The sequence below is a fragment of the Mytilus edulis genome, chromosome 4, assembly GCF_963676685.1.
Source record: "Mytilus edulis chromosome 4, xbMytEdul2.2, whole genome shotgun sequence".
Classification (NCBI taxonomy): domain Eukaryota; kingdom Metazoa; phylum Mollusca; class Bivalvia; order Mytilida; family Mytilidae; genus Mytilus; species Mytilus edulis.
In genome coordinates, this window is record NC_092347.1 from 11028364 (window position 1) to 11052499 (window position 24136).

A 24136-nucleotide genomic window follows, 5' to 3' on the forward strand; every position below is an offset into this window, starting at 1 on the left:
ATCAATGCATTTGAATGGGGACATGTAGTATCTTTCATCATTCGACTTTTCTTAACTGTTGTAATGTCATGTAAATTTTTCATCATTATCATATATATGATATCACTACATCCTATTATTTGACCTTTAATGGGTTTTCCTTTAAAAGATCGTATAAATATTATACTGTTTAAACACTATACATATATATAACGTGTGTACACTTATATTGAGCGTGCATAACCGGTTAAATCAGCAAGGTAAGCGATAAAAAATAAATAATATGCAATGTATTGTGCACATCTTTTCTGCATATGTATGCATTTTATGTACAGTGCGCATTGATAATACCATGCCTGGCGTGGAAATAGTTGGATGCAGAATGTCCAATGCCTACTAAAAGAATTTATAGAAATACATGTTTTGCAAATGGGAACATCATAGTCCATCATACATTTGTGTTAGGATGCCCTAATTTGTTTAGAAAGACAAGTTGTTAGCCTAATATATTTGTTACGCCTAACTCAAGTTTATTTGAAGATCATAGAACTGGGACCCCTCTTACTAGTACTTAAATGCGATTTTATCATTTATTGAGATGCACAGTTTTTTATTTCCTTATATGTTTATAATTAAGACTGCAACGTTTGATTTACTTCTTCATACTAGAAGCCCCTTTCATTGTTTCTAGGAGAACTCTTGAACAATCATGACTGGCATTTAAGAGTGAAATTAAACTGGGTTAACAATTAATAGAGTCATTAATTTTATTAACTTCCTGGTTAAAATCGAAAATATAATTTTTATCCCTTAAACATCACCTAAGTTGAAATATTAACGAGTACCGTTTGTAACATATACTACAATTTAAGCATCTTTACATTTTTTCATGTCGATGCAATATCGCATTTAAGATTGTAGGTTTATTAAGAATCTCCATGGGGTCCTATTCCCCCCAAAAAAAACATTTGCGGTAACCATGCCTCATATCTTTAAAGTTGACTTACATCTAGAAATTGATTATAAGGGGTCGGCTGAATTAAATGACATGTTTTTTGTTTTCATATAATCATGATAATTCTCATTTGTATCAATTCATCACGATAGAGTTATCTTTAAAATTGATATCTATAAATACTACATAATAATGTATACATTGGTATCTATACATTGATATCTATAAATACTACATAATAATGTATACATTGATATCTATAAATACTACATAATAATGTATACATTGATATCTACATAATAATGTACACATTGATATCTATAAATGCTACATAATAATGTTTACAAGACCAACTGTTTAGAGATTTACTGGATAAACACAAACCAGTTTTAAACAATTTACATATTTAATGTAACAAAAGAAGCACAGATAAAGTATTTCTAAACGTTTTGTAAAACAAAAAATACCAGAAAGCCAATTGCTCACCTTATACATACTTAATGCTGATTTGTAATGTAGTCTGATTAAAGCCCATGCAGTGGCGGATCTAGGGTGGGGGGGGGGGGGGGGGGGGGGGGGGGTAAGGGGGGTATTTGGCCGATCAATGCATTTGAATGGGAGCATATAGTTGGATCCCCCCCCTTTACTCTGTGTTGGGAACCCCCCTTTTTAAAAGGGCTGGCTCCGCCACTGAAGCCTGTAACCAACAACCACTTGCCAACCATAATAATAAAAAAAAACTAACTAATTAGTTACTATAGTCAAACTTGAATTTGTATTAATAAATAATAAATATTGTATATTTAACCAATGGTAACTAAGATATTTTTGGAATTGAATATTGACATAACAAATCCACATTGGACTTAACATTTTTGCGAAATATCGTTACGGTAATATACTTTTTGGGGTAGAAAATCCTTTGTATTTCGACAAAGTTTTGCATACAGTTAATTTATACTTATAACCACATCAATTCATGTCAACAACAGACAGTGTTGGTGAAACCTTCCGACAGGAAACGGGGGCCTCGGTGACCAGTGGTTCAATTGTTATCTCTAGCCAGTCAACAATGAGGTTGTGAGTTCGAATCCCGCTCGTGCTGGTGCGGTCAACTCCAATCTTAATTGACTAGGAATGTCAGAATTCCTATCACAGGTCAATTGTTTTCTCCTGGCAATCTGGCTTCCTCCACACATAAAAACTGACCACCATGACATAGCCAAAAAGTGACACTAAAAAGTGGCGTTAAAACACCAACAATCGATCAATCAATCAATCGGACAGGAAACCTCCGACTGTAGTGTCATCGACACAGTCATGTTAACATATATTATCAGCGTAAAAATCTTAGTATGGTCAACATATAAAAATTTAACTCGTACAACTTACGTTCTGGTGTCCAACAGCTCAGTCAGTAATACAATGTTTTAGTTGGTAGTCAGGTCAATGTTAAATCTTTCAAAAGCAAATCCCAACTTCAATAAAAATATAATTAACTTTTTAAATCAACGCCTTATTTTTTAAACACAGCGAAAATCTTAATAATTTTTTTAAATTATATTAAATATTATCTTATGGTCATCTTACCTTTCACTCAATAAAGAAAATATTAGCACGTTATAAAATACATTTAAACTCTCAATGCATACCTGCAATTTTGATTTTTCACGTTCAAGTTTTTGATAACTATGTTTGATTTGTACAGACAGCTGAAATAATAATGCGTAATTGATATTAAGGTAAACGTCCAGCGGCCTATACATAAATATTAACGAAGAAAATATCCGAATTTGACAAACATAAATTCGACCAACATTTGAACTTTTTATCTTTCTTATCACAAAAATACAAATCACGATATGTTATTCTGACTGCCAGCCACACAGCATTTGTTCTAATTTCTGGTTGTCCATTCTCAATTTACTTTTTTTGTGTAACGTAATCCTATTGTTGACCTAAATATATCAAATTCGAGAAAAAGTTAATGACCTTACTGTAAATATATTAACAAATATTATGAAGAAACTAATTAAAGGTTTTAATCCCGCAGGTAAAGTTGACCTTGGATGGTGTTGGCTGTTATTTCGGTCCCTTCCGTTTTAAATGTTTGAAATAATGATACATCCCAAAGGGGCTTTCAACTTTTAAGAATGTGAACATAGCCGATCTAACATGTAGTTTTTCCGCATGCAGCGACCTTAACAATGAAATTTCTCGTTAGAAGTTCGGCAAATGCACAGCTCAAGTGGGAGATAAAATGTGATAAAAAGGCTATCAAATATAAATCGGATGGCAGAAGGTTGTTTCTTTAAGGGGCAATCACAAAATCATTTAACAACAGTAACTGTTATTGTATAATGGGGTTTGATTAAAAATGGAAGGGCATAGAATATATATATATAATAATTATATAAACAAATTAAGATTGTTCTTGTTTACGTTCTTGGTGATCATGTGTTTATTATCTATGTTTTCCTTACGGTAAAGATAGACACATTTTTTCAAAAGTTAATAGAATTACTAGCTATGAAAGCATTATTTTAATACAAAATGCGCAATCTTTAATATCCTTGACCTTGACGTGAGGTCAAACGATCGATATAAGAGTACAAGAGCAAGAGAATCATGACTTTGAATCGTAATAATAACTTTGTTCTTTCTTCCTTTTTTTATATTTCATTTTCTTCATTTGAAAGGTATAATCTTTATTATTCTTGATGTAAGTACCGCACAATTCATTGTAATTGTGTATAGGCAAATTGTGGTGGTGAATTAAGTAAAAAGGGGAAAAAACTAGGAAAAGGGGGAAGGGGCTGAAGAAATAAAATAAAATGAAATAAGATTTAAAAGAAGGGGGTGGTTGAAGAAACATGAAATTATCTACATAAAAAAAAACAGGAGGTAAGAGAAAAAAAGGGAGAGGAAGAAAGGGAAAAGGAGAAAAATATGGCTATGTCCACATATACATACATGTGTATGTAAATGTTGCCTAAGTAGTATTTGTTAAATGTTTGGATTTATAGTTTAATTTATTTCACAGGCAAGGTTTTTTTAAAAGATGGCTGAAAGAAGTTTGAAAACGCTCTTAGTTATTGGTTTGTTCACGATTGGATCGACCACAGACGAACAAGATACCATTGTGGTTGATACAAAATTAGGATCAATCAAAGGCACAGTGTGGAAATCAGAGGAAACGGGAGAAAACTTATACGAATTTCGTGGAATTCCATATGCAACACCTACAACAGGTGCAAAAAGATTCACTAAACCTGAACCCGTTGACCCGTGGAAAGATACCTTAGATGCTTCTGAATTTGGTGCATCTTGTCCCCAGTATATGCCAGATGTAATGGCGGACTTGAGACCAGACAAAATGGAAGAGGATTGTCTGTTTTTAAATATATTTGTACCTAAAAAACTGAAGCCAGGGAAACATTTATCTGTCATGTTTTGGATACACGGTGGTGGACTTATGAATGGAAATGGAGATGTATTTGATGGAAGTTTGCTTACCATGCAAGGGGACGTAATTCTTGTCACAATTAACTATAGACTTGGAATATTTGGATTTCTGGCCTTAGATCATCCGGCCGCGATGGGTAACTACGGGATATGGGACCAAATGCTTGCATTACAGTGGGTTCATGACAATATTGAATCTTTTGGCGGAAATCCAAACTCGGTAACAATTTTTGGTGAATCGGCTGGAGGTTGGAGCGTCTCCTTCCAATCATTAATTCCATCAAATAAAGGTCTGTTCCAAAGAGTTATAGCACAAAGTGGAGTTGTAACAAGAGCAGGTGTCTTAAGTAAGCAAATGATTCGAGATGATTTCAAAGATTTGTCCGAGAAAGTTAATTGTCCAGTTGATGATATGTACCAATTCACCGACTGTCTTCGGGATAAGTCTGTTGAAATGCTTCTTAATGAAACTAACTTTTTTACATCGATGTCAAACGAAGTAGCTAAGTTTAACGCTGCGTATCAACCAGCTATCGATGGAGAACTGTATATGGAACACCCTTTACTTTTATTGGAAGACAGTTCATCGGATGTTTCAATTTTTTTCCGTTCTCTAGACTTTATGGCAGGAACTACATCAAACGAAGGAAATTTGGTACCTATGACAGCTCATCCTGGATTACAAGCACGATATGAGTTTAATGTGAGTGAAAGTATCCCAGCTAAATTTGTCTGCCAAGGAATGCTTAATCCTTATGTTGATAGGAATTTTAACACGGACAAGGAGCAGCTCAAAGAATCATTATGTCAATTCTATACTACTGAACTTTCGGAAGACGCTCAGAGCTTACTAGCGACACACTGCTACGCGGATTTGAGCTTCGTCTTCCCAACCCTAAAAATGTTGGAAAATCATGCAGCTGGGAAGGGTACAACATACCAATATCAATTTTCTAGAGAAAGTAGTAAACCAATAAATATAGCCGGTCCTCCACCAAAGTGGTTCCGTGGTGCTGGTCATGCAGAAGAGCTCAAGTATATGTTTGATATTAGTCGACTCTTTAAACATTTAGATTTGGGGTTTACAGACGAGGAGAAGACTCTCTCTCGGAATATTATTCAATACTGGACATCATTTGCGAAATCCGGGTAAGTCGGAATAAAACAAAGACGCAAGGTAAAAAACTATACATACTTATCTTCGGCTATTTTTCAATAAGACAGAAACAAAAAAATACAATAATACATGACATAAAAAAGAAGATGTAAAAATATGATTGCAAATGACACAATTTTCTACAAAAGACCAAATGACACAGAAATTAACAACTATAGGTCACCGAACGGCCTTCAACAATGAGCACAGCCCATACTGCTATAAAAGGCGCCGAAATGACTAATGTAAAACATTTCAAACAAGAAAACTAACTAATTTGTGAAATTTTTTTTAACGAAAAACAAATATTATCACTGAGCTTGTGTATATGTTTATTTAAAGGCCAGCTGAAGGACGCCTCCGGGTGCGGGAATTAATTTCTCGCTGCATGGAAGACCTGTTGGTGACCTTCTGCTGTTGTCTGTTCTATAGTCGGGTTGTTGTCTCTTTGATACATTCCCCATTTCCATTCTCAATTTTATGTAACACATCATCAAATGACAACCACTGAATAACAGGTTCCTGATTTGGGACAGGCACATACATACAGAATGTGGCAGGGTTTAACATGTTAGTGGGATCTCAACCATCAGTCCCTCTAACCTGTGACAGTGATGTAACAGTACAATAAACAAACTATAAAAAGCAGTTGAAAAAGCTGTCAACATACGATTTTTAACAATACACCTGTTTCTCTACCTGAAATATCTAAAGAAAACAAACATATGGAGAAATAATTACTGCTGAGGGTAAAAAGAAAACTCATATTGAAATTAAGAGAAATCTATCAACTTGATTTAACTGGTTTATGAATATGCAAACTCTTATTATTGAACACACAAAACAAATAAATGGAATTTAATGAAACTTCCACATGTACATGTACCATGTCATGGTGAGCTTTATTAAAGTTCGGAATTACTCAACAAAAAGTAAAGACATAACAATTGACGACGGCAAAAAAAAAAAAGAAACACACACAAATATGTAAAAGAGAGGCGTCAGATACCAGAGGGACATTTAAAATCATAAATTTAAAATAAACTGACAACTCAATGGCAGTGCAATTGGCAATATGCAAATAGAATTAATCAAAAGCATCCAAGACATGTACAAGAACATAAGGAGAAGAACGAGAATGCGTTAGGACATATTGTTTTGCAATATCAGATCTAATAAAATCGCAATTTCAGATGATTAGAGTAAGGATACACACATCACTACTATTCCCTCTTAAAATTTTGTTTAACATAATCACAAACATCCAACAATAGCAATTCTATTTTAAGCCACACAACAACATTGTCTCACAGTTAAAATCCAAATATTAATATTTTTTTAATACAATTATACCTTGTTTTTTAGACGCCCAGTCGCTGGTGAGGATTCAGTTCAGTGGAAGGAATTTGACCTTGAGGATAGAAGCTACATTGACCTTGATGTACCTACCACAATGAAGAAGTCAATGAAGCAGGACATGTTTAAGTTTTTGAACGAAAAATTTCCTCCGTTAACATCCGAAAAACACGAACGCGACGAATTGTAAACTTTGTTTGTTATTTTTCTTTATCTATATTAAGTACATTTGTTTTCATTATCAGTTTCAAGATACCATCCTCAACAACATCTCGTGTATGTCAATGAAAAGTTAATAGTTCTTAAAAAGTTTCATGATGGATTTAGTAGTTAATTTCTAAATGTGCCACCAAGTCCTTGTTTATCCATGCTTTTTTAATATAAAATGTCAGCTCTATTCATAGCATAAAAATACATTCAACGTACAAATTTTACATATAAATAAACTAAAACATTGAATTTAATAAATTTATCATTTTGCAATGTGACTTGTACATGTACTTTTTATTTGATGAAACTATGGTTGGTCGTCTATTAAGTCTGTTTTATAAAATTTAGTTTTTTTCTGAATTAAAGTTTTCCAAACGTTTTTATTCAGAACATTTTGTATTCCATTGAGTAAAATTGAGACAGGTTGGATTGAACACTCGAACACTATTTCAACTCCGCCATCTATTCATACATTGCATGTCTGTCCAAAGTCAGAAACCTTGTTAGTACATGCACGTGTCTTCATTCATATTCAAAAACTTTTCTCTTCTTCAGAAAAGTTTCTATTAACGACTTGTTCATACTTTCTGGACTTGGATAGATCTAAAGCTGAAAATAATAGATAGATACTCAAAGGATACTTGTCTACGTACTGTTTAACATTTTAGACCGATGTCTATTTATATACATTTATCTTACGATTTAATGCGTCGTTTGGTGCTGTCTCAATAAATTTTATACAACATTTTCTTTAATATTTATTAGAACCTTTTGATCAATGTTGATGTTTTCTCAATTAATTGCATTGTGAAACATTGAGTTGGTGTTGAAAACCTAGATATCGCAATGATTTCAGTTTTCCTGAAGTAATTAATTGTCACAGGTCATATGCTGCAGTCTAGCATTTACTCTACTCTTATACGATAGACATTTTCTGGTTTCAACCGGCATTGGATCGACACCACGCTCTCAAGTCGGGAATGGTACCACAAGTTCACCGAGGGGCTCATATATGTAAAAATATCATGTATATTCTAAATTACCACTGCTAGGTTGACAGATTAACCGACAGAAATTATAACATTTTTTCTGTCGTTTTAATGAATATGCTGATCATATACATGTGATTCTGTCATAAGTCCACATGTCAATTATAACTGTGGTCCGTTCGTAGTGATTTTTCTGGACCAACCTATATCAGGAACACCAAAATAACAAAAATGAAAGCCAGTGATGTGAAATTCTTATTCTGTATGACTAGGGTAAACATCGCATGAGGAAGTTGGAATATACTTTTCTTCAGAAATTAACAACGGAGGTATGTTATCAGCCCAAACAGCATAGGGCGCGAGAAAATACTGCACGTGGAGGTGGACTTTGATTGACCCATAAACATCTGATATCACTCCAGGAATTTAGAAGGGGTCTTGTTGCTCAGTCTTACAGTACTAACAAACCTCATCTTGCAACGCCTCTCCGTAGACAAAAAGAGGACTACTGGATCCGACAATTCTGAACTGCAACACCATATGGTTGCAATAACAAAATTGATGGTATAGGTATTCTATCTAGAACTTCGTGTAGCTCGGTGAATGTGATGAATATTTTCAACTTTAATTCTCTACGTAGACGCAGTCATGGTCATGGTCATCACATACTCTGCATGATGTCTCCATTAATGACTTGCTACCATTTATACAAAAGCTGTTAGGTATATCACACATTCCCACGACACTTTATTCATTACCCCTTTCAAAACTTCATTCTCTGTTCAATTATGTTTGGAAACTATTGTTACAAACCCTCGTCCTAACCAATACAAACTTACAGCTATCATTTCGGATATCACAAGTCACAGACTTGTCAAACCAGTTCTCGTTGGAAAAAATGATAAAAGAGAAAAGTTCTTATCTTAAACTTTCCTTTGCCAACAATGGTCTTGGTTGCGTCAACTTGGGCAATACCCTTCACCATGAATTAGTTCAGTCGACAATACCTCCTTATTTCAACAATCAGCCTGTACCAATCATTTCATATATCTATACAAGATACATGTACCAGAGGGACATTCTAACTTATAGATCGAAACTAAAAAAGTAAAAGACAAACAGACTATAAAAGACAAAACGCAACATGGAAAAATAAAGACTAAGCAACACGAACCACACCAAAAACTGTGGTGATCTGAGGTGCTCTGGAATGGTAAGCAGCTCCTGCTCCATTTAATATACTTAGTATGTACACTGAAGACATTTTAAGAAAAATCGTTAAAGATTTTTTTTATTGATTGTAATATATATAGACATGTATGTATGTGCCTGTCCTTAGTCAGGAGCCTGTAATTCAGTGGTTGTCATTTGTTTATGTGTTACATATTTGTTTGTCGTTCATTTTTTTTATATAAATAAGGCCGTTAGTTTTCTCGTTTGAATTGTTTTACATGGTCTTATCGGGGCCTTTTATAGCTGACTATGCGGTATGGGCTTTGCTCATTGTTGAAGGCCGTACGGTGACCTATATATATATATAGTTGTTAATGTCTGTGTCATTTTGGTCTCTTGTGGACAGTTGTCTTATTGGCAATCATACCACATCTTCTTTTTTATATGAATATTATAACGTCATTTTTTTTAACGTGAACTATTAAACTATTATATTATTTTGTTCATGTTTCAGTTTCTGATACTATTTGAATTGAGTTATAATTTTTTTGACTTTTATTCATTTATAAATATTTGTTTTTTTAACAACTTACAAGAGTAATGCATATTTTGAATCTAATTGTTTTGATCTGACTCTGTGAAATCAGCATTGATGATTTTATATCATCATATATTATAATTGATATTACATTTGCACATCACTGGTTTGGAATTAATCCTTAACGCATTCTAATTATTTTCCAGGAGACAAAATAAAGGACGCTATCAGTAATGCCATTCCATACAAAAAGTATAACCAATGAATAATATCAATAATTTGATTAATTCTCAAAGCAATTAATATTAATGAAGTTTATAATGTAAACACACTATATGACTCTTCGTTATGCATTCAAAGACATGATCATGCGTGATCAAAGATAAATATGGAATTACCCTATCAATTCAGGAAATTCTCGCTTCCGTAATTCATCCATATACCGCAAAAAGTTTTTTTCCTGAATTGATACTGGGAAATGGATGTTAAATACTATCATTTGAAGAGTATTATATGTATTTTGGCACTTTCATTAATTGGTAAGTAACTTTAATTCATCCATAAGTTTGTTTTTAAGTTGATTTATTTAGTTGATAATTTAAAATAGCGCGTATAATTTATGTATTTCCTTCAGTTATATTCATGACTTTTTATATTTATAATGCATCCAACACTTTTGGTTTGATACAATAAACTCATCATAGATACCCAAGAATTAAAATTTTGTACGCCAAACATCACAAAAATTAAATAGACCACATAAAGTACGAAATTGAAGAAGTCTGAGTACCTAAAATTAACAAAACATCGGAATCACATGTTTACATCACCAACAGAAAATAAGTTGTAATCAGAAATATCAGTAGACTCAGGAATACTACAAGGGACAGTCTTGTGATCTTTTATATTGCTTTGTGACATTAACTCCATCTACAGATATCATAGATTGGTATATGATCATTCTATTATCAATCATACAAATTATACAAATATGACTATCAGGAATCACAAAAAAAGGCCTGAGCAGACGCAGCATATGGATAGACTAAAATCCTTGTTATGTGCGCACCAACCTATATCTTCGCCTATCCAAACCATAGATAATAAAACTAAAACAAACAATACAAACTTACACAATCCAATTATACCAAAAGGATCATCACTTAATTGTAACCTGTAAATAGAAATGGCAAATGATAATAAGACAGGGTCAAAATGTTCTCGCTACTACACGAAGCTATCTTAGCCTAGGTAGCTTAAATATACAAACACTCAAAAAGAAGATAACCATCGGAAACATCATTCCCTACAGTGATATACCCAAACAATTATATATGTGTAAAGAATAAACAAATAACTTTTATGATGATCTAATTCAAAGAAAACGATTTGATTACGATTGGTGTAAATAGTAAAAACATTGGAGTGTACAATCTTGTTCAGCCAGTTCATATTATTGTGTTGGTATCTTACTCAGATTTAACAATTATTGTCAGTTTTTGTTGGTATCTTATTCAGATTTAACAATTATTGTCAGTTTTTGTTGGTATCTTATTCAGATTTAACAATTATTGTCAGTTATCTTATTCAGATTTAACAATTATTGTCAGTTATCTTATTCAGATTTAACAATTATTGTCAGTTTTTCTAAAGGATGTGGCTGCGTTTTTGTATAGCATACATAGCGAACCGGCGATCTTCAACATGGATCTTTTTGGAATGGGAGCACACTCCAAGTTTCCATATTTCTATAACCCGATGTCACGGGCTAGAAATAAAACAGTGGTCGCTTTCTGTCTTTTACTGTCACACAATGTTTTTAATAATATTTCGCGACTCATACTTTCAGCTTTCGTAAGGAATCATTGTCAGGTGTCTACAAATCAGTGTCGTGCACACCGAAAGTACTGTCATGCGCAAAACAATCGGTGTCATACGCACAGAAATAAAAGTCCGAATTCCATTAGCCTTACGAAAATCGTTCGGCAAGATAACGGGTGATTGATAATAATTACAAATATTTTTCCCTCAAGTTTGCGATTTGTAGAAATTTGAAGTTATTCTAGAATCGCTGCGCTGATTGATAATAACTACAATTGTTTTTCCCTCAAGTTTGCGATTTGCAGAAATTTGAAGTTATTCTAGAATCGCTGCGCTTGCTCAGAAAATAGTCATTATGTTTATGTATCGTTCGATTTTGTGTGTGTTGCATTGTCCTTTCTTTTTTATAACACTTTAGTGTTTATGTTGCTTCGTTCTTTTCCTCTTATATTTGATATGTTTCCCTCAGTTTTAGTTGGTAACCCGTTTTTTTTCGAACAGCGGTAAACTACACTGTTGACTTTATTTATGTTAACCTTTGTAAACAACAGACCCCAGATGTATTTAATTTTTGTGAAAAAGGCTATATTTTCCATAATCAAATTTTGTAGATTGTTCCAGTATTTCAAAGAATATATCCGACACGATCTTTGAAGGTTATGATAGTGGACTACGACCAGTATGTGCAAATGTCCCACTTGTCAATATGACATTGGGTATAGCTGTACGTCAAGTTATTGGTTTGGTAAGTACATTTTAGGTACATTTAAGAACTTTGTTAATAATGTGAAGATGATAGCAATAAAAATACTAGAATCTGAAATCTGAAATATCTTAACCAATATTGTTAATTCATAGGACATTCGTAACGCACTAGTAAGTATGTAAGCTTTTAACATGTGTAAATTAATTGGAATAAATATTTATGGACAGCTCTTGTTATGTCAGACATTAAATTGCAATTACGATTTTAAAATATTCCAAAGAACAATTTATATATGTTTGCAATGACAAAATGAACTATGATAAAATCAGCCATTTCACACACTGAAATGATTCCATTATTTGTCTGGAACAATTCTCTTTTTGTCTATCGATATCGAATATATTTCTGTTTTACTTTACTTTATTTATTTTATTAATGAGCTTTATGAATTTATGAGGAAAATCTTTTTTAGTATTTTATTTTCAGATTCTCTATATTGATATTAAACTTATTCTTTAAACAATGGTAATTGTGTTGAAATATCTACCTTATTATGAAAAGTTCCCGTTTTTGTAGTGTTAAACATGTACATTCTTAAAAAAGACACATTTTATAGGGTCAACTAAAACATTTATATTTAGGACAAGATAATGCCATCTGTTTTTACTAAAAGTAACAAGTAAAGTTCATACTCTATAAAAGTGTTACCATAATAATTACACTAAACTGGTCCGCCGTTCCATCTATAGCTTCGCACAGTGTAGCGATAAGTGAACACATTAGGGGTCCAGTTTATAATTACACTAGCAATGCAATGAAATATCGAACGCATCAATGATTGATTTGTGTATCAATTGTATACCGGAACATAACTCATAACTGAACATTGAATACTGAAATCATTCACTTCAATCGAAGCAAAGAAATTTTTAAAGCTTGGCGAACATTTTCATTGAACAATGAGTGATAAACAGGAAGTGGCTACACTTACTCGCTTCAACTCAACAAGATCAATATGAAATCAATTATTCCTTTCTTAAAAGCCAAGAAACCTTGACAACGTTTTCTTTTTGGACGTACATGTACGGACGGATAAAGTCTAGCGGTCATTATACCTGCTTCCCCCTTATGCAGGCAAAACAATCAATAGATTCCCTGTTCGCATTTCCGTACATTAATTTATACTGCATATAGTTGTGTTTATTTCCTAATTATAGTAACATAGCTATATTTTGTATAATGTCAATTTCATCATGGATTTCTCCACAATCAGGGGTTCATTAAGGGATGAAAATAAGTTTGACAATTGTGTTACTATTTAAAAAGCTATCAATGTATTTGTTTAAGTTGCAGTATAAAAACAATATTAGGTCAATGTCTTAAAAAATATATTTTTTTGTAATCGGCGCAAAACTGTAGAAGGGCTCGGTAGAACCTCTCCCTTCCCCAGTTTCTCAGCCTCATACAAAAAAGTTTATATTTTTCTTTCATTGACCTAATGTTGTATATTTATTGTTTACAATTTTAACATTTGGTTTTATTTTTCTAGGATGAGCCAAATCAAATTGTACGGTTAAATCTATGGATGAGATTGGTAAGTAAAAATGAATATTTCAATACATTACACTTTATATAATAAAAAGGGAGAAGACACCGTTCTAAAACCTGAAGTAGGTTGAAGAACAAAAAGGCAACACCAGCATCTAGAACCTGTGATTTTATTTTTGCAAAGCATGCAGCATGATGTACTTTGAGGAGAAAAGTATTTAAAGCGCAGCTCCTTTGCTTTTGGTGTGTTTTTTACTTTCTCTTTGACACATTCCCCATTTCTATTCTCAATGGTATGTTAATATTTGAACGACTTGATGATCCTGTGTAGTCTTTAGCTCTCTTAATAATGGTTGTTTCATTGGAAGGTAGTGTACTCGCCGATCTTTTATAGTTTTTGTCTTTTTTTAAGTGCAAATGAACTAATTAGTAGGAGTCAGACGAGGTTCGTCTAAAGTTTAAAGCTTGAAAGAACATGGTTTCATTTGAGGTTTAATGTGAAAAGAGCTCTAATAATGCTAGCAATCAACAATTAATTACTCATTATTTTCATTTAATATTCTTCAACATAAAATATAATCACGCTTTATAAATTATTCATTTTATTTTAAAAAAAAAAAAAAAGTAATAAATGGCGATTAAGATAACTGTTAATTTCCAAATCAATTTTTCGTTGTTTCAAATATCTATCAAACAAAACATGTCCCTGTTAATATGAACCTGATCACATTTTTAATCACTATCTGATTCACTATCTGATTGATGTACAATAATTGTTTTGGAGTTATCGTCTGTTATGACACTTCTAAAGTTTACTTTGCAAATTTATTTTTACACTAAAAAAATCGCATTTTTCTTGTATTTGGTTAACTGATTCTAAATTAAGCTTTTGTAATATCGGCAATAGCTATTGATATTATAAACTTTGATGAAGAATGCTTGGCGTACAAGAAACATCGACATGTATGATCCCTAAGGTTTTACTTTCTGGTTCGATGTTTACCTTCATTATTATATCTTCTGATCTTCATTTGATAACTTTGTTCGCTTCCGACCAGGCCTACTTATTATAAAATTAGTTTCTTTGATGTTTTGTGTCTCGTTCCAGAAGGTATTACTGGTCCAGGAGTCATTAATTTACTTTATGCATGCAATATTATTGGTCATGTCAGTTTCTTTAAAGGGGCACTAGCTACGAGATATATAAACAATCTAATATATTGGTTTTCTTTGCTCAATCATTAATGAAATGCAAAAAGTGAAATTATTATTCGCTTTTAACAGCCAGTATAGTTCTATTTTGTCAAAATGAGCTTAAAATTATTGATTATTAATTATTCACTTGCAAGTGAATAGTTCGACCTCATTAAATTCGTATTCATGTGAACTTCAATTTAATCCCTTAGCTTGAGATGGATAACACGTGAATAGAATGTGTAATGTTATTTAAAGAAATAGAATTTCAACATTGAAAGTGAAACAAATGTAAATCATTTGATTGGCTGATTCGATCTACAAAAACCATTCGTATAAGGTGTAAACGATGATCCACATTTATTTTTCATCTATAATATCAAATTAAATAGACGTAGAAAAATCCAACAGCACGAGTTATCTTAATCTATTTATATCTATATTTATATTTACATCACTTATATGGTCATCGGAAGACTTTAGAGGTCAACTCGATGGTTAATCAGCTGGCGTCTAGATTTAAATACACACAAAACGAAGCTACGTATTTTCATTCCAGTGCCCTGTTTATTGTTTATTTTAGACTTGTAACAGTTTGGAAAAATGTTTTACATTGTTATAAATCAAATATGAGAATTTGATTAAAATGGGTGAACATGACTTTGACAGCTACAATGTAGTGCTCCTTTAAATTCACTGTACGAAAACATGTTTTGTTCTCAACGAATTATCGTGGTCAATTTCTGGATATTAGCCATGATGTAATGCAAACTTAACTGTTTCTGTAATTACCAACTTTTGAAGGTTAAAGTAAGAGGACATTGTCTATATAAGGGAACGTGAAGGTGAATGATATTACAGTTTTCTTTTCATTCTTTCATATTAGCTTCCGTAACATCTCGTTCGAATAATTTAACAAGTTGGCCAAAAAAAAAAAAGGAACATAACTGGTTTTTATATGAACACCGATTGTTTGTGAAAAACTCGTTCTCAAAACGCAACAATTTTTTTTTCAATTGCTATAGGAATAATCCGAACAAAATTGGTAGTATTAGAGTGTTTTTTTTTTAAAAAGTATGATTCATCCCTCATCAAGATATTTGTATCCACGAATGCCGTACTTTTTTTTTTTTTTATCAAAAAGTTAAACGAGTTTTTGCAATCTATCTTAAGTTTAGAATGAGGAGTACTGATATTAGGGAATATACTGTTTTTTTTTTAATTTATTGTAAGAGGAAAGAGACTTGATCAAACTGATCATAGATACAAGGCTTAAAATTTTGTGATGTACTGCAAGTCGTTTGAATTACCAACATTGCCAATAAAAAATATCAGGTTCATTTAATGTCGATTGAGCACACTTGTTAATACCGGTTGTAATAAACTGCACGTTTCATGTTTTGGTTTGATCATGATTTATTAAGAAAAAATTGGATGAATTATAAATTGTCAACCTAACATTAAACCAAATTAATTTATATTCTGATTCAATACTATTCGTAGGAAACCAATTATCATGGGTTCCGTTAGTATAGGCGATATACAATTAAAAGTTCATAGGCTTTTAATTTTTTTGCAAAACGTCGAAATCCGCTGTCCACAAAAATGCATTTTTTCCACAAATTACGAAAATTGTTACACACGAAATAAAATAAATCCACAGTATTGTTTTTTCATTTACAGACCGTCGACTCATGGTGGATTGTTTGTTCTGATATTGTCATGTAGAAAAATGTAGCTGTTCAAATTTTATGCTGAGCCCAAAATATTAATCTGTCGTGAAAATATTCCCAGTGTATATAAATTTTGTTTACGATAGGGTACCTGTTCAGACCGTCGGAGTTCAAAGTTCAAATGATTAATTTGAATTTACATGAATATAATTTCCCAAATGTACCCCATCATAAAATGTCCGTAAAAATGAATCTGAAGTAAACCAAAATTTGGTATTTGTCAAAAGGAGTTACAGTCTCTTCCAATTTGACATTAAGTCCAAAGAAAACGTCAAAACATGACATTAAAACTTATTTAAACATTTACTTTGCAATGGAAAATGCAATTATTTTAAATTACTAGTGCCGCAGTTGTCGGCTCGTACTTGTTTTGTGTCCGTTTTTACTTTACTTATTTGATTGTTCACCTTTGTCTGTCACATGATATATGTACATATAATTATATAAATATGTATATTTTCCCTTTGATCACACATCTATCAACATAATTTCTTTTTAGAAGTTTGAAATTAGCCTTATCAGTGTTGAGATAATAATTTGAAAGGGCTTAGACCAAACATACTTTGCTTTGTATTGTGTGTGTTACATTTTAGAAATGGAATGACTGCTTGTTGACTTGGGATCCTAACGATTATGGTGGATTAGACAACATCATTGTCCCAATCAAGAGAGTCTGGGTACCAGATCTTACATTATATGACAGGTAATCACTATGAATATCTATGTAAAATAATATATTATGCCGTATCAATTGTACACTTAAACATAGTTACATCTTTAACCTCTCATTCAATGTATCTGCCATAGTAATACACCTTCTTATCAATGGTTACCTCTTGGAATCTTCTTCTCTTTTCTTTGATATGTGATTTGAGCGATTTCTCCATTTTGCTGTTTTTTTATTATGTTCTTACCCGTTTAAAATTGTTTTGGACATTTTGTAGGAGCCTTCATACTTTATTGATTATACATATTTCTATCCCCTTAAATAAAAGTGAAATATTGAAACAACAATTCGCTTTAAGCAGCCAGTTTGGTTTAATTTTGTCAAAATTAAGCAAATAAAAAGGGTTAATGAATTAATCACTTGTAAATAGTTTGATCTCATTGAATTCGTATTCATATGACAATCAATTTACCCCATGAGCTAGACATTTGTTGCGCTTGTAAAAGTCATATTCAAAGGAAAAATATGTCAACATTGAAAGAGAAACAAAGGTGAACCATTTCGTTGACTGATTCGATTCACAAAAAATCATTCTAATACAGGTAAAAATGCTGAATTAACTTACTCTTTAAACCTACAACATTAAATCAGACAGACATTGAATTTGTGTTAAATGGGTGAACATGAAATGATTAGCTAATGCGCCTTTAATGATTCACATCATTCTATTTTACCCGATGCTTTAGAGATAAAAGTAATCAGATTAAAGTTGTATCCGTGTAACACTAGCATACATCATACATATTGAGTCGATTGTTTTGCAAATGTGATGGACGTTTGATAATGTTTTATGATACCATACACGTTCAGAAATTATTTTCACATACTTGAACATTTAGGTTTGAAGGGGAATACAGATATTCCTGTTGTAGAAATAACAATTTGACACCATATGTTACATGTATACTAGTATACATTCAAATGATGTGTATCTACTTTGTATCATTCTTTTCGTAGCAGCAAACTAAACAGTGAGATAAGATTGTTTTGTTTGATATATCTTTTACAGCACTGCAACAGAATTCAGCGGAATTAAAGAGTATAGAGCTATCATCTTTTCAGATGGATCAGTGAAGTATAACTTCCCAACTGTCCTGGAAGCTCTGTGTCCAATCGAGGTTTTGAACTTTCCCTTCGATACTCAAATATGTGCATTAGTATTTGGCTCCTGGAACCACCACGGCCTAGAAATAGACTTATACCCGAAAGACAACCCTGGAGATCTATCAACTTTGAAATCTAATGTTGAATGGTTAGTTCCAAAGGTAGCAGCAGAAAGACACATCATAAAATATTCTTGTTGTCCAGCACCTTATCCTGATGTCACTTTTAACGTACATTTGCAGCGGAAACCTGGTTACTATATCATCAACATATTGATACCGTCAGTGATGATAACAGTCTTAGCTATATTAGGATATTTTCTCCCGGTTGATTCTGGAGAAAAGGTTTCACTCGTAATCACAGTAATGCTAGCAATGTCGGTTTTCCAGCTGTTAGTCGCAGACAAACTTCCACCATCAGCTGAATCAACGCCTTGGATAAGTAAGACATGTTTGAAAATCATTTAGACACACTAATGGAAATACATTATTTACATGTTTTAGTGTCTTTCAAGAAAAAGTTAAAAATAGAATTAACACTTTTTGGGTCACTGTTTATTCAATTCTTTAACATTAATATTTGTTGAGAGCACAAAAAAAAAATATAATTACATGCTTTTTACTGTCCTATGTACTTTGCCTCAATTTTAAGTAATATAACAAAATAAATTATTATATACAAATTCACAATTGTTTCTTTTCAGTGTTTTTCTTCAACTTCATCCTTGGTCTATCAGCGGTATCTACCATACTACAAGTACTTGTTATTAATTTGTATTACCGCGGTGAAAGAGAGGTACCTACTTCCTTGAAGTATTACATCATTAAACCTCTTTGTTATATCACATGTGTTCCAATACCTGGAGAAGATCCATCGTCATATTGTGGAAGAAAGGTAAGCCAATACATAAGGAACACATATATCTCCGTATAACAACAAATCATTAATTCCATGTTTTCATTTCATAAATTACATTAATTAATAATTCCCTACAAAAGATACATATGTGTTACTAAATAATACGGAAGTTTCAGTTAAAGTTACGTGATACCTAAATTTTAAAACAATTAGAATATGTTTTAGATACTTGAATAGCATACTATAAAACAAGTGTAAGCGGACTTCCTTGTTACAGAAAACCCCTTATGTTCTCAAAATCTTCAGAAGTGTAGTGTTATACAGTTCTTTCGTCGATTTTTTTCCCGTAGGGACAGACTTTAACTACGAGACTTCTTTTATAAATCAACTACTGCACAGCACAAGTGTGTGCATGTGGGTAAAACCGTTATGAAATATTATGAAAAAATGTGCATGGAAAGTAAATAGTCATAAAAGAGGGACGAAAGATACCAGAGGGACAGTCAAACTCATAAATCGAAAATAAACTGACAACGTCATGGCTAAAATGAAAAAGAAAAACAGATAAACAATAGTACACATGACACAACAGAGAAAACGAAAGAATAAGCAACACAAACCCCACCAAAAACTAGAGGTGATCTCAGGTGCTTCGGAAGGGTAAGCAGATCCTGTTCCACATGTGGCACCCGTCGTGTTGCTTATGTGATAACACATCCGGAAATAGTCTAATTCGGTAGGTCACATTCATGAAAGGGAAGGGGATTGTAGTTACGACGTAAGGAACATATCCGATATCATTTGTGAAACGGTTATTCTATAAAGGTCAACCAACTCGTGATGGCGTCCGTAAAAGTTACGAAGGGATGATTTCAACTTCACCATTTGGAACTCTTAGTTTAATAGCTTCCTTGTGAGCAGCAACCATCTATCAAGAAAATCATGATAGGAAATGCAAGCATGGGAATATCGTATCAATTGGGATATATATACCCCGTATGCAGGTGCCGCTGGAATGTTGCTACTTAGAAATGGAAAGTTCACAATTGGAAAGCTGAAATCATATCTTTTGTCGTAAAGTTTTGTTTTCAACCGACCCTCATTGTCAATTTCTAGATGTAAGTCAACTGATTCGTAAAGAACAAATCTTAAAAACCAAAGCATTTAACAAGTGTTGTTGAAAAGTTTAATAAACAAATGGGAATGCACGAAAGATGAAAAAATTAGATCGTTCTATTAATTTGATTATTTTTGTCGTGCTCTACAATTTTGTGTTGATTGTTTATCAGTCACAAGCCGGAATATTTCTTCAACAATATCGAACTTTAATAAAACCTCAGTAAAAAAAACCTGATTGAAATATACTGTGTCATACGTTATTTATTCATAATGATTGTTAAAATAACATGAACAGAAGACTTATTTAAGTATATATACATGCATAAGTTCACTATTTTCTTAACGTTATAATTACAAAAATTTCTATTTATATGGCTGAAGAAAAGCTGAAGAATATGATTAAGAGAAAAAAAAATTTTCCTATGTTTTAATAGTTATCAAAGGTATAAACTTGTAAGCCTATACCGTAAAACAAAAAGAAAAACACCAAGAAATTGCCAAAACAAAAATTCAAACGGATCATAAGATTGACCGGGTGCTACTGCTATCCGAGCTTACTTTCACATCAGCTAAATACATATCATATTTAGCATATTTTGGAATGCTTCCTTCTATCACTTTTGTTTACAAAACAAGTAATCTATTTATTTCAGATCCAATGTTCCGATTTTACAAAGCCACAGGAAGCAACGAATACGGTGATGTGGCAAAGTTTTTCTATTGCAGTAGATCGGCTTGGCATTGTTTTGTTTTCATTTACTCTTGTCATTGGCATTGCTACAGTATTTAGACAAATGACAGGGAGTTTCTAAACTCCGTATAGTGTGAAAAGAACTTACAAATATTTTTGTTTAGCTAGTGAATTTGATAAGAAAGGATTATTTCTACTCAAACCCATTTGTTTATTCTGTTTAAATGAACGCTAGAATATATGTTGTGAATATTAAATGGTTTTAATAGTTAATAGATCTAAAAAATATGAACTTTGACGCAACGATTTGAGAGCATCTTCAAGGGTTTTTTGTTTATGTTATCACTTGGCCGTTTTAATAGTGATTATTTAGTTTAAACACATTTATTTGTGGTGGATTGGGAAACAAGTTATTGTAACTTATATTAATCACTTTCCACTTGCGGTTGCGAGTGCTGCCTTGTAGCGGCATTAACCTACTCTTTTTCGATATCTACAAGAGTGTCTTTTATGTGCAAGGAATATTGGTCTCTCTTAACACGGTTCAGTCATTTATCATCCTCTTCCGATGAACCAGGAACCTTTGTGTTAGTAGTCCGATGCTTTAACCACTACACCACGGCTCTTCTAGTAATTATAGTGATTATTTGATTGTCAGACTAAATATTTCATGATTATATAATTATTTGATAATCTAGGACTGTATTTTTTATTTTCTGATTAAAACGCGAAATTAGTGTATGTAATTTACCTCGGAGTTCAGTATTTTTGTGATTTTACTTTTTTTCAACCATCATGACTGGCTAACAATACCCTTGTCATTACGGCATTGGTGTACGAACAATCAAATTCTCCAGCGAGAAGTTTTATGCAATCGATGATTAACGGCGACCCAGGACTGTCGTGAGTGAGTGAGTGTCGGGCGTCTGGCGTTTACACAAATCATGTAAATGGGTGCATTCTAAAAAGAAATTCTTTAATAGAAAAGGAATATCATGTTACTTGTCTCATTTAAAAAAAAATTAATTATTACTAGTAATGTGTATAAATATCGTTGTCAATTTGTTATTGACTCGTATTTTAAATAAGACCTTAAGTTGGTATCTTTAGCCTTTTATTTGTAAAAAAACAAACCTGATCATTGGTCTAACATTTGGCAAAGTAATAAGGAGAGGGTCAATCAAACTCGTATGTCGAAAAGACACAGACAACGTCATGGCTAAAAGACTAAAAAGACAAATATAGAAACAATAGTTCACAAAATAAAACATAAAAAAACTTAAGACTGAGCAATACAAACCACACCAAAAATGGGAATGATCTCAGGTGCTCCGGAAGGATTCTGCACTATATGAGGCACCTGCCGTGTTGCTCATGTCATTTCAAACCCGGTAATAAGTCTTATTCAAAATCAAAGGAAGCAAACTTCATAAAAATCGTTCTTTTCGAGGCTTCCAAATTGAACTGATATTATACGATTGTCGTTTTAAGATACATAAAAGTGCAAACTGTTTATGCTAACTGTACCGCTGTTTATCATTTTTGAAAATACATCTCTGTTTATGACTGACGAGAATAAATTTCTTGAAATATAAACACCAATTTCCCAGTTTACATTATATATATAAATAGATGACACACAATGATACTATTAAACGGTTAACCGCAATGGTTCGATCCACCATTTTCTACATAACAAAATGCCTGTACCAAGTCAGGAATATGACAATTTTTATCCATTCGTTTGATGTGTTAGAGCTTTTGATTTTGTCTTTGGAATCGGGACTTTCCGTTTAGAATTTTCTTCGGAGTTCAGTATTTTTGTTAATTTACTTTTAATTGTCTCTTTTGTTATTGAGAATTATAAGATATTTCACTTAAAGCATTCATAAGACAAACGTTATAGCAGCTGTTGATTGTATATTAATATTATAGTATGTTGGAATTGATAGTAACATTATAAGTGTTGTAAAAATATCTTAACAATTGTAATTAAGGGCATACGATACAGTTACAGGGAAGGTAATGACGTTGCTAACGTAAAATGTTATTTTCGCGACGTCAAACTATGACATATCGGGAAAAGATGCATTTTCGACTGATTTTTATCATTCAAACTGATTTAATTTGAAAACGAGTGCATGGACCCCTACTTTTTAAAACAGCAATTTGTTTCATTTTGCAAGGAGATTATGTGACCCAAATTTTATAAAACTGTAAATAGCGCAATCTTTTTAATTTCGATAAACATGCAGCAAAAATGACGTTTTTTCCTCTATTCATGAACATTTGATAAATATAGAGTTATTTCGGAATAAAAATTGCATAATTTTTAATGATACTTATAAAATATTTAACAAAAAACAATTTGTGTTTATCTTTTAAAACAAAAAAGTTATGTCTTTCTTTCGAAAAAGAAAATACAGACACAAATCTGAATTTTGAGCAAATATACAAAATTTCGACCTCATTTTACTCAAAAAGTAGCACATGAAGGTATATTTTTTATTACATATTTGATTTAATCAGGTAAAAAAAAGCCTATATGCAAATTTTCAACAACTTGTAAATACAGGTTCAAAACTGTATCGTATGCCCTTAAAATTGAAACAGATTTGTTTTCATAAAAAAAAGTCTTTAAAACATTATTGTGTATTATGTAAGATTTTACAGGAGTTCGAAAGGTAAATAAAGTTTGTAATTATAATAAACGTTTATTCATTCTAAGCACAGACATATAACTATATTTCTTCATTATAGCAGTCTACAATATTATAACCTATACAGAACCTACTGTTGTTTAAATAAACGTCT

The 24136-nt window shown here is 32.3% G+C and overlaps 2 protein-coding genes across 2 annotated transcripts; both read left to right on the top strand.

Moving 5' to 3' along the window:
- Positions 1-94: 94 nt before the first annotated feature.
- Positions 95-7544, top strand: LOC139518936 (fatty acyl-CoA hydrolase precursor, medium chain-like). Its single transcript, XM_071310629.1, has 3 exons — positions 95-239; positions 3978-5548; positions 6921-7544. Exons 2-3 carry the CDS (start codon positions 3996-3998, stop codon positions 7099-7101), a joined length of 1734 nt encoding a protein of 577 aa, XP_071166730.1. The 5' UTR covers positions 95-239; positions 3978-3995; the 3' UTR covers positions 7102-7544.
- A 2616-nt stretch (positions 7545-10160) lies between these two features.
- Positions 10161-21579, top strand: LOC139518938 (neuronal acetylcholine receptor subunit alpha-10-like). The gene is made up of 7 exons (XM_071310630.1): positions 10161-10360; positions 12254-12387; positions 13898-13942; positions 17417-17526; positions 18560-19095; positions 19358-19548; positions 21285-21579. Exons 1-7 carry the CDS (start codon positions 10300-10302, stop codon positions 21441-21443), a joined length of 1236 nt encoding a protein of 411 aa, XP_071166731.1. The 5' UTR covers positions 10161-10299; the 3' UTR covers positions 21444-21579.
- The last annotated feature ends 2557 nt before the right edge of the window (positions 21580-24136 follow it).

Excerpts from the sequence above, each read along its gene's own strand:
- LOC139518936 (XM_071310629.1), top strand. The coding sequence starts at position 3,996 with ATGGCTGAAAGAAGTTTGAAAACGCTCTTAGTTATTGGTTTGTTCACG. Across the intron at positions 5,549-6,920 it reads ACATCATTTGCGAAATCCGG|ACGCCCAGTCGCTGGTGAGG; the intron begins GTAAGTCGGAAT and ends CTTGTTTTTTAG.
- LOC139518938 (XM_071310630.1), top strand. The coding sequence starts at position 10,300 with ATGGATGTTAAATACTATCATTTGAAGAGTATTATATGTATTTTGGCA. Across the intron at positions 12,388-13,897 it reads TACGTCAAGTTATTGGTTTG|GATGAGCCAAATCAAATTGT; the intron begins GTAAGTACATTT and ends TTATTTTTCTAG. Across the intron at positions 19,096-19,357 it reads TGAATCAACGCCTTGGATAA|TGTTTTTCTTCAACTTCATC; the intron begins GTAAGACATGTT and ends GTTTCTTTTCAG.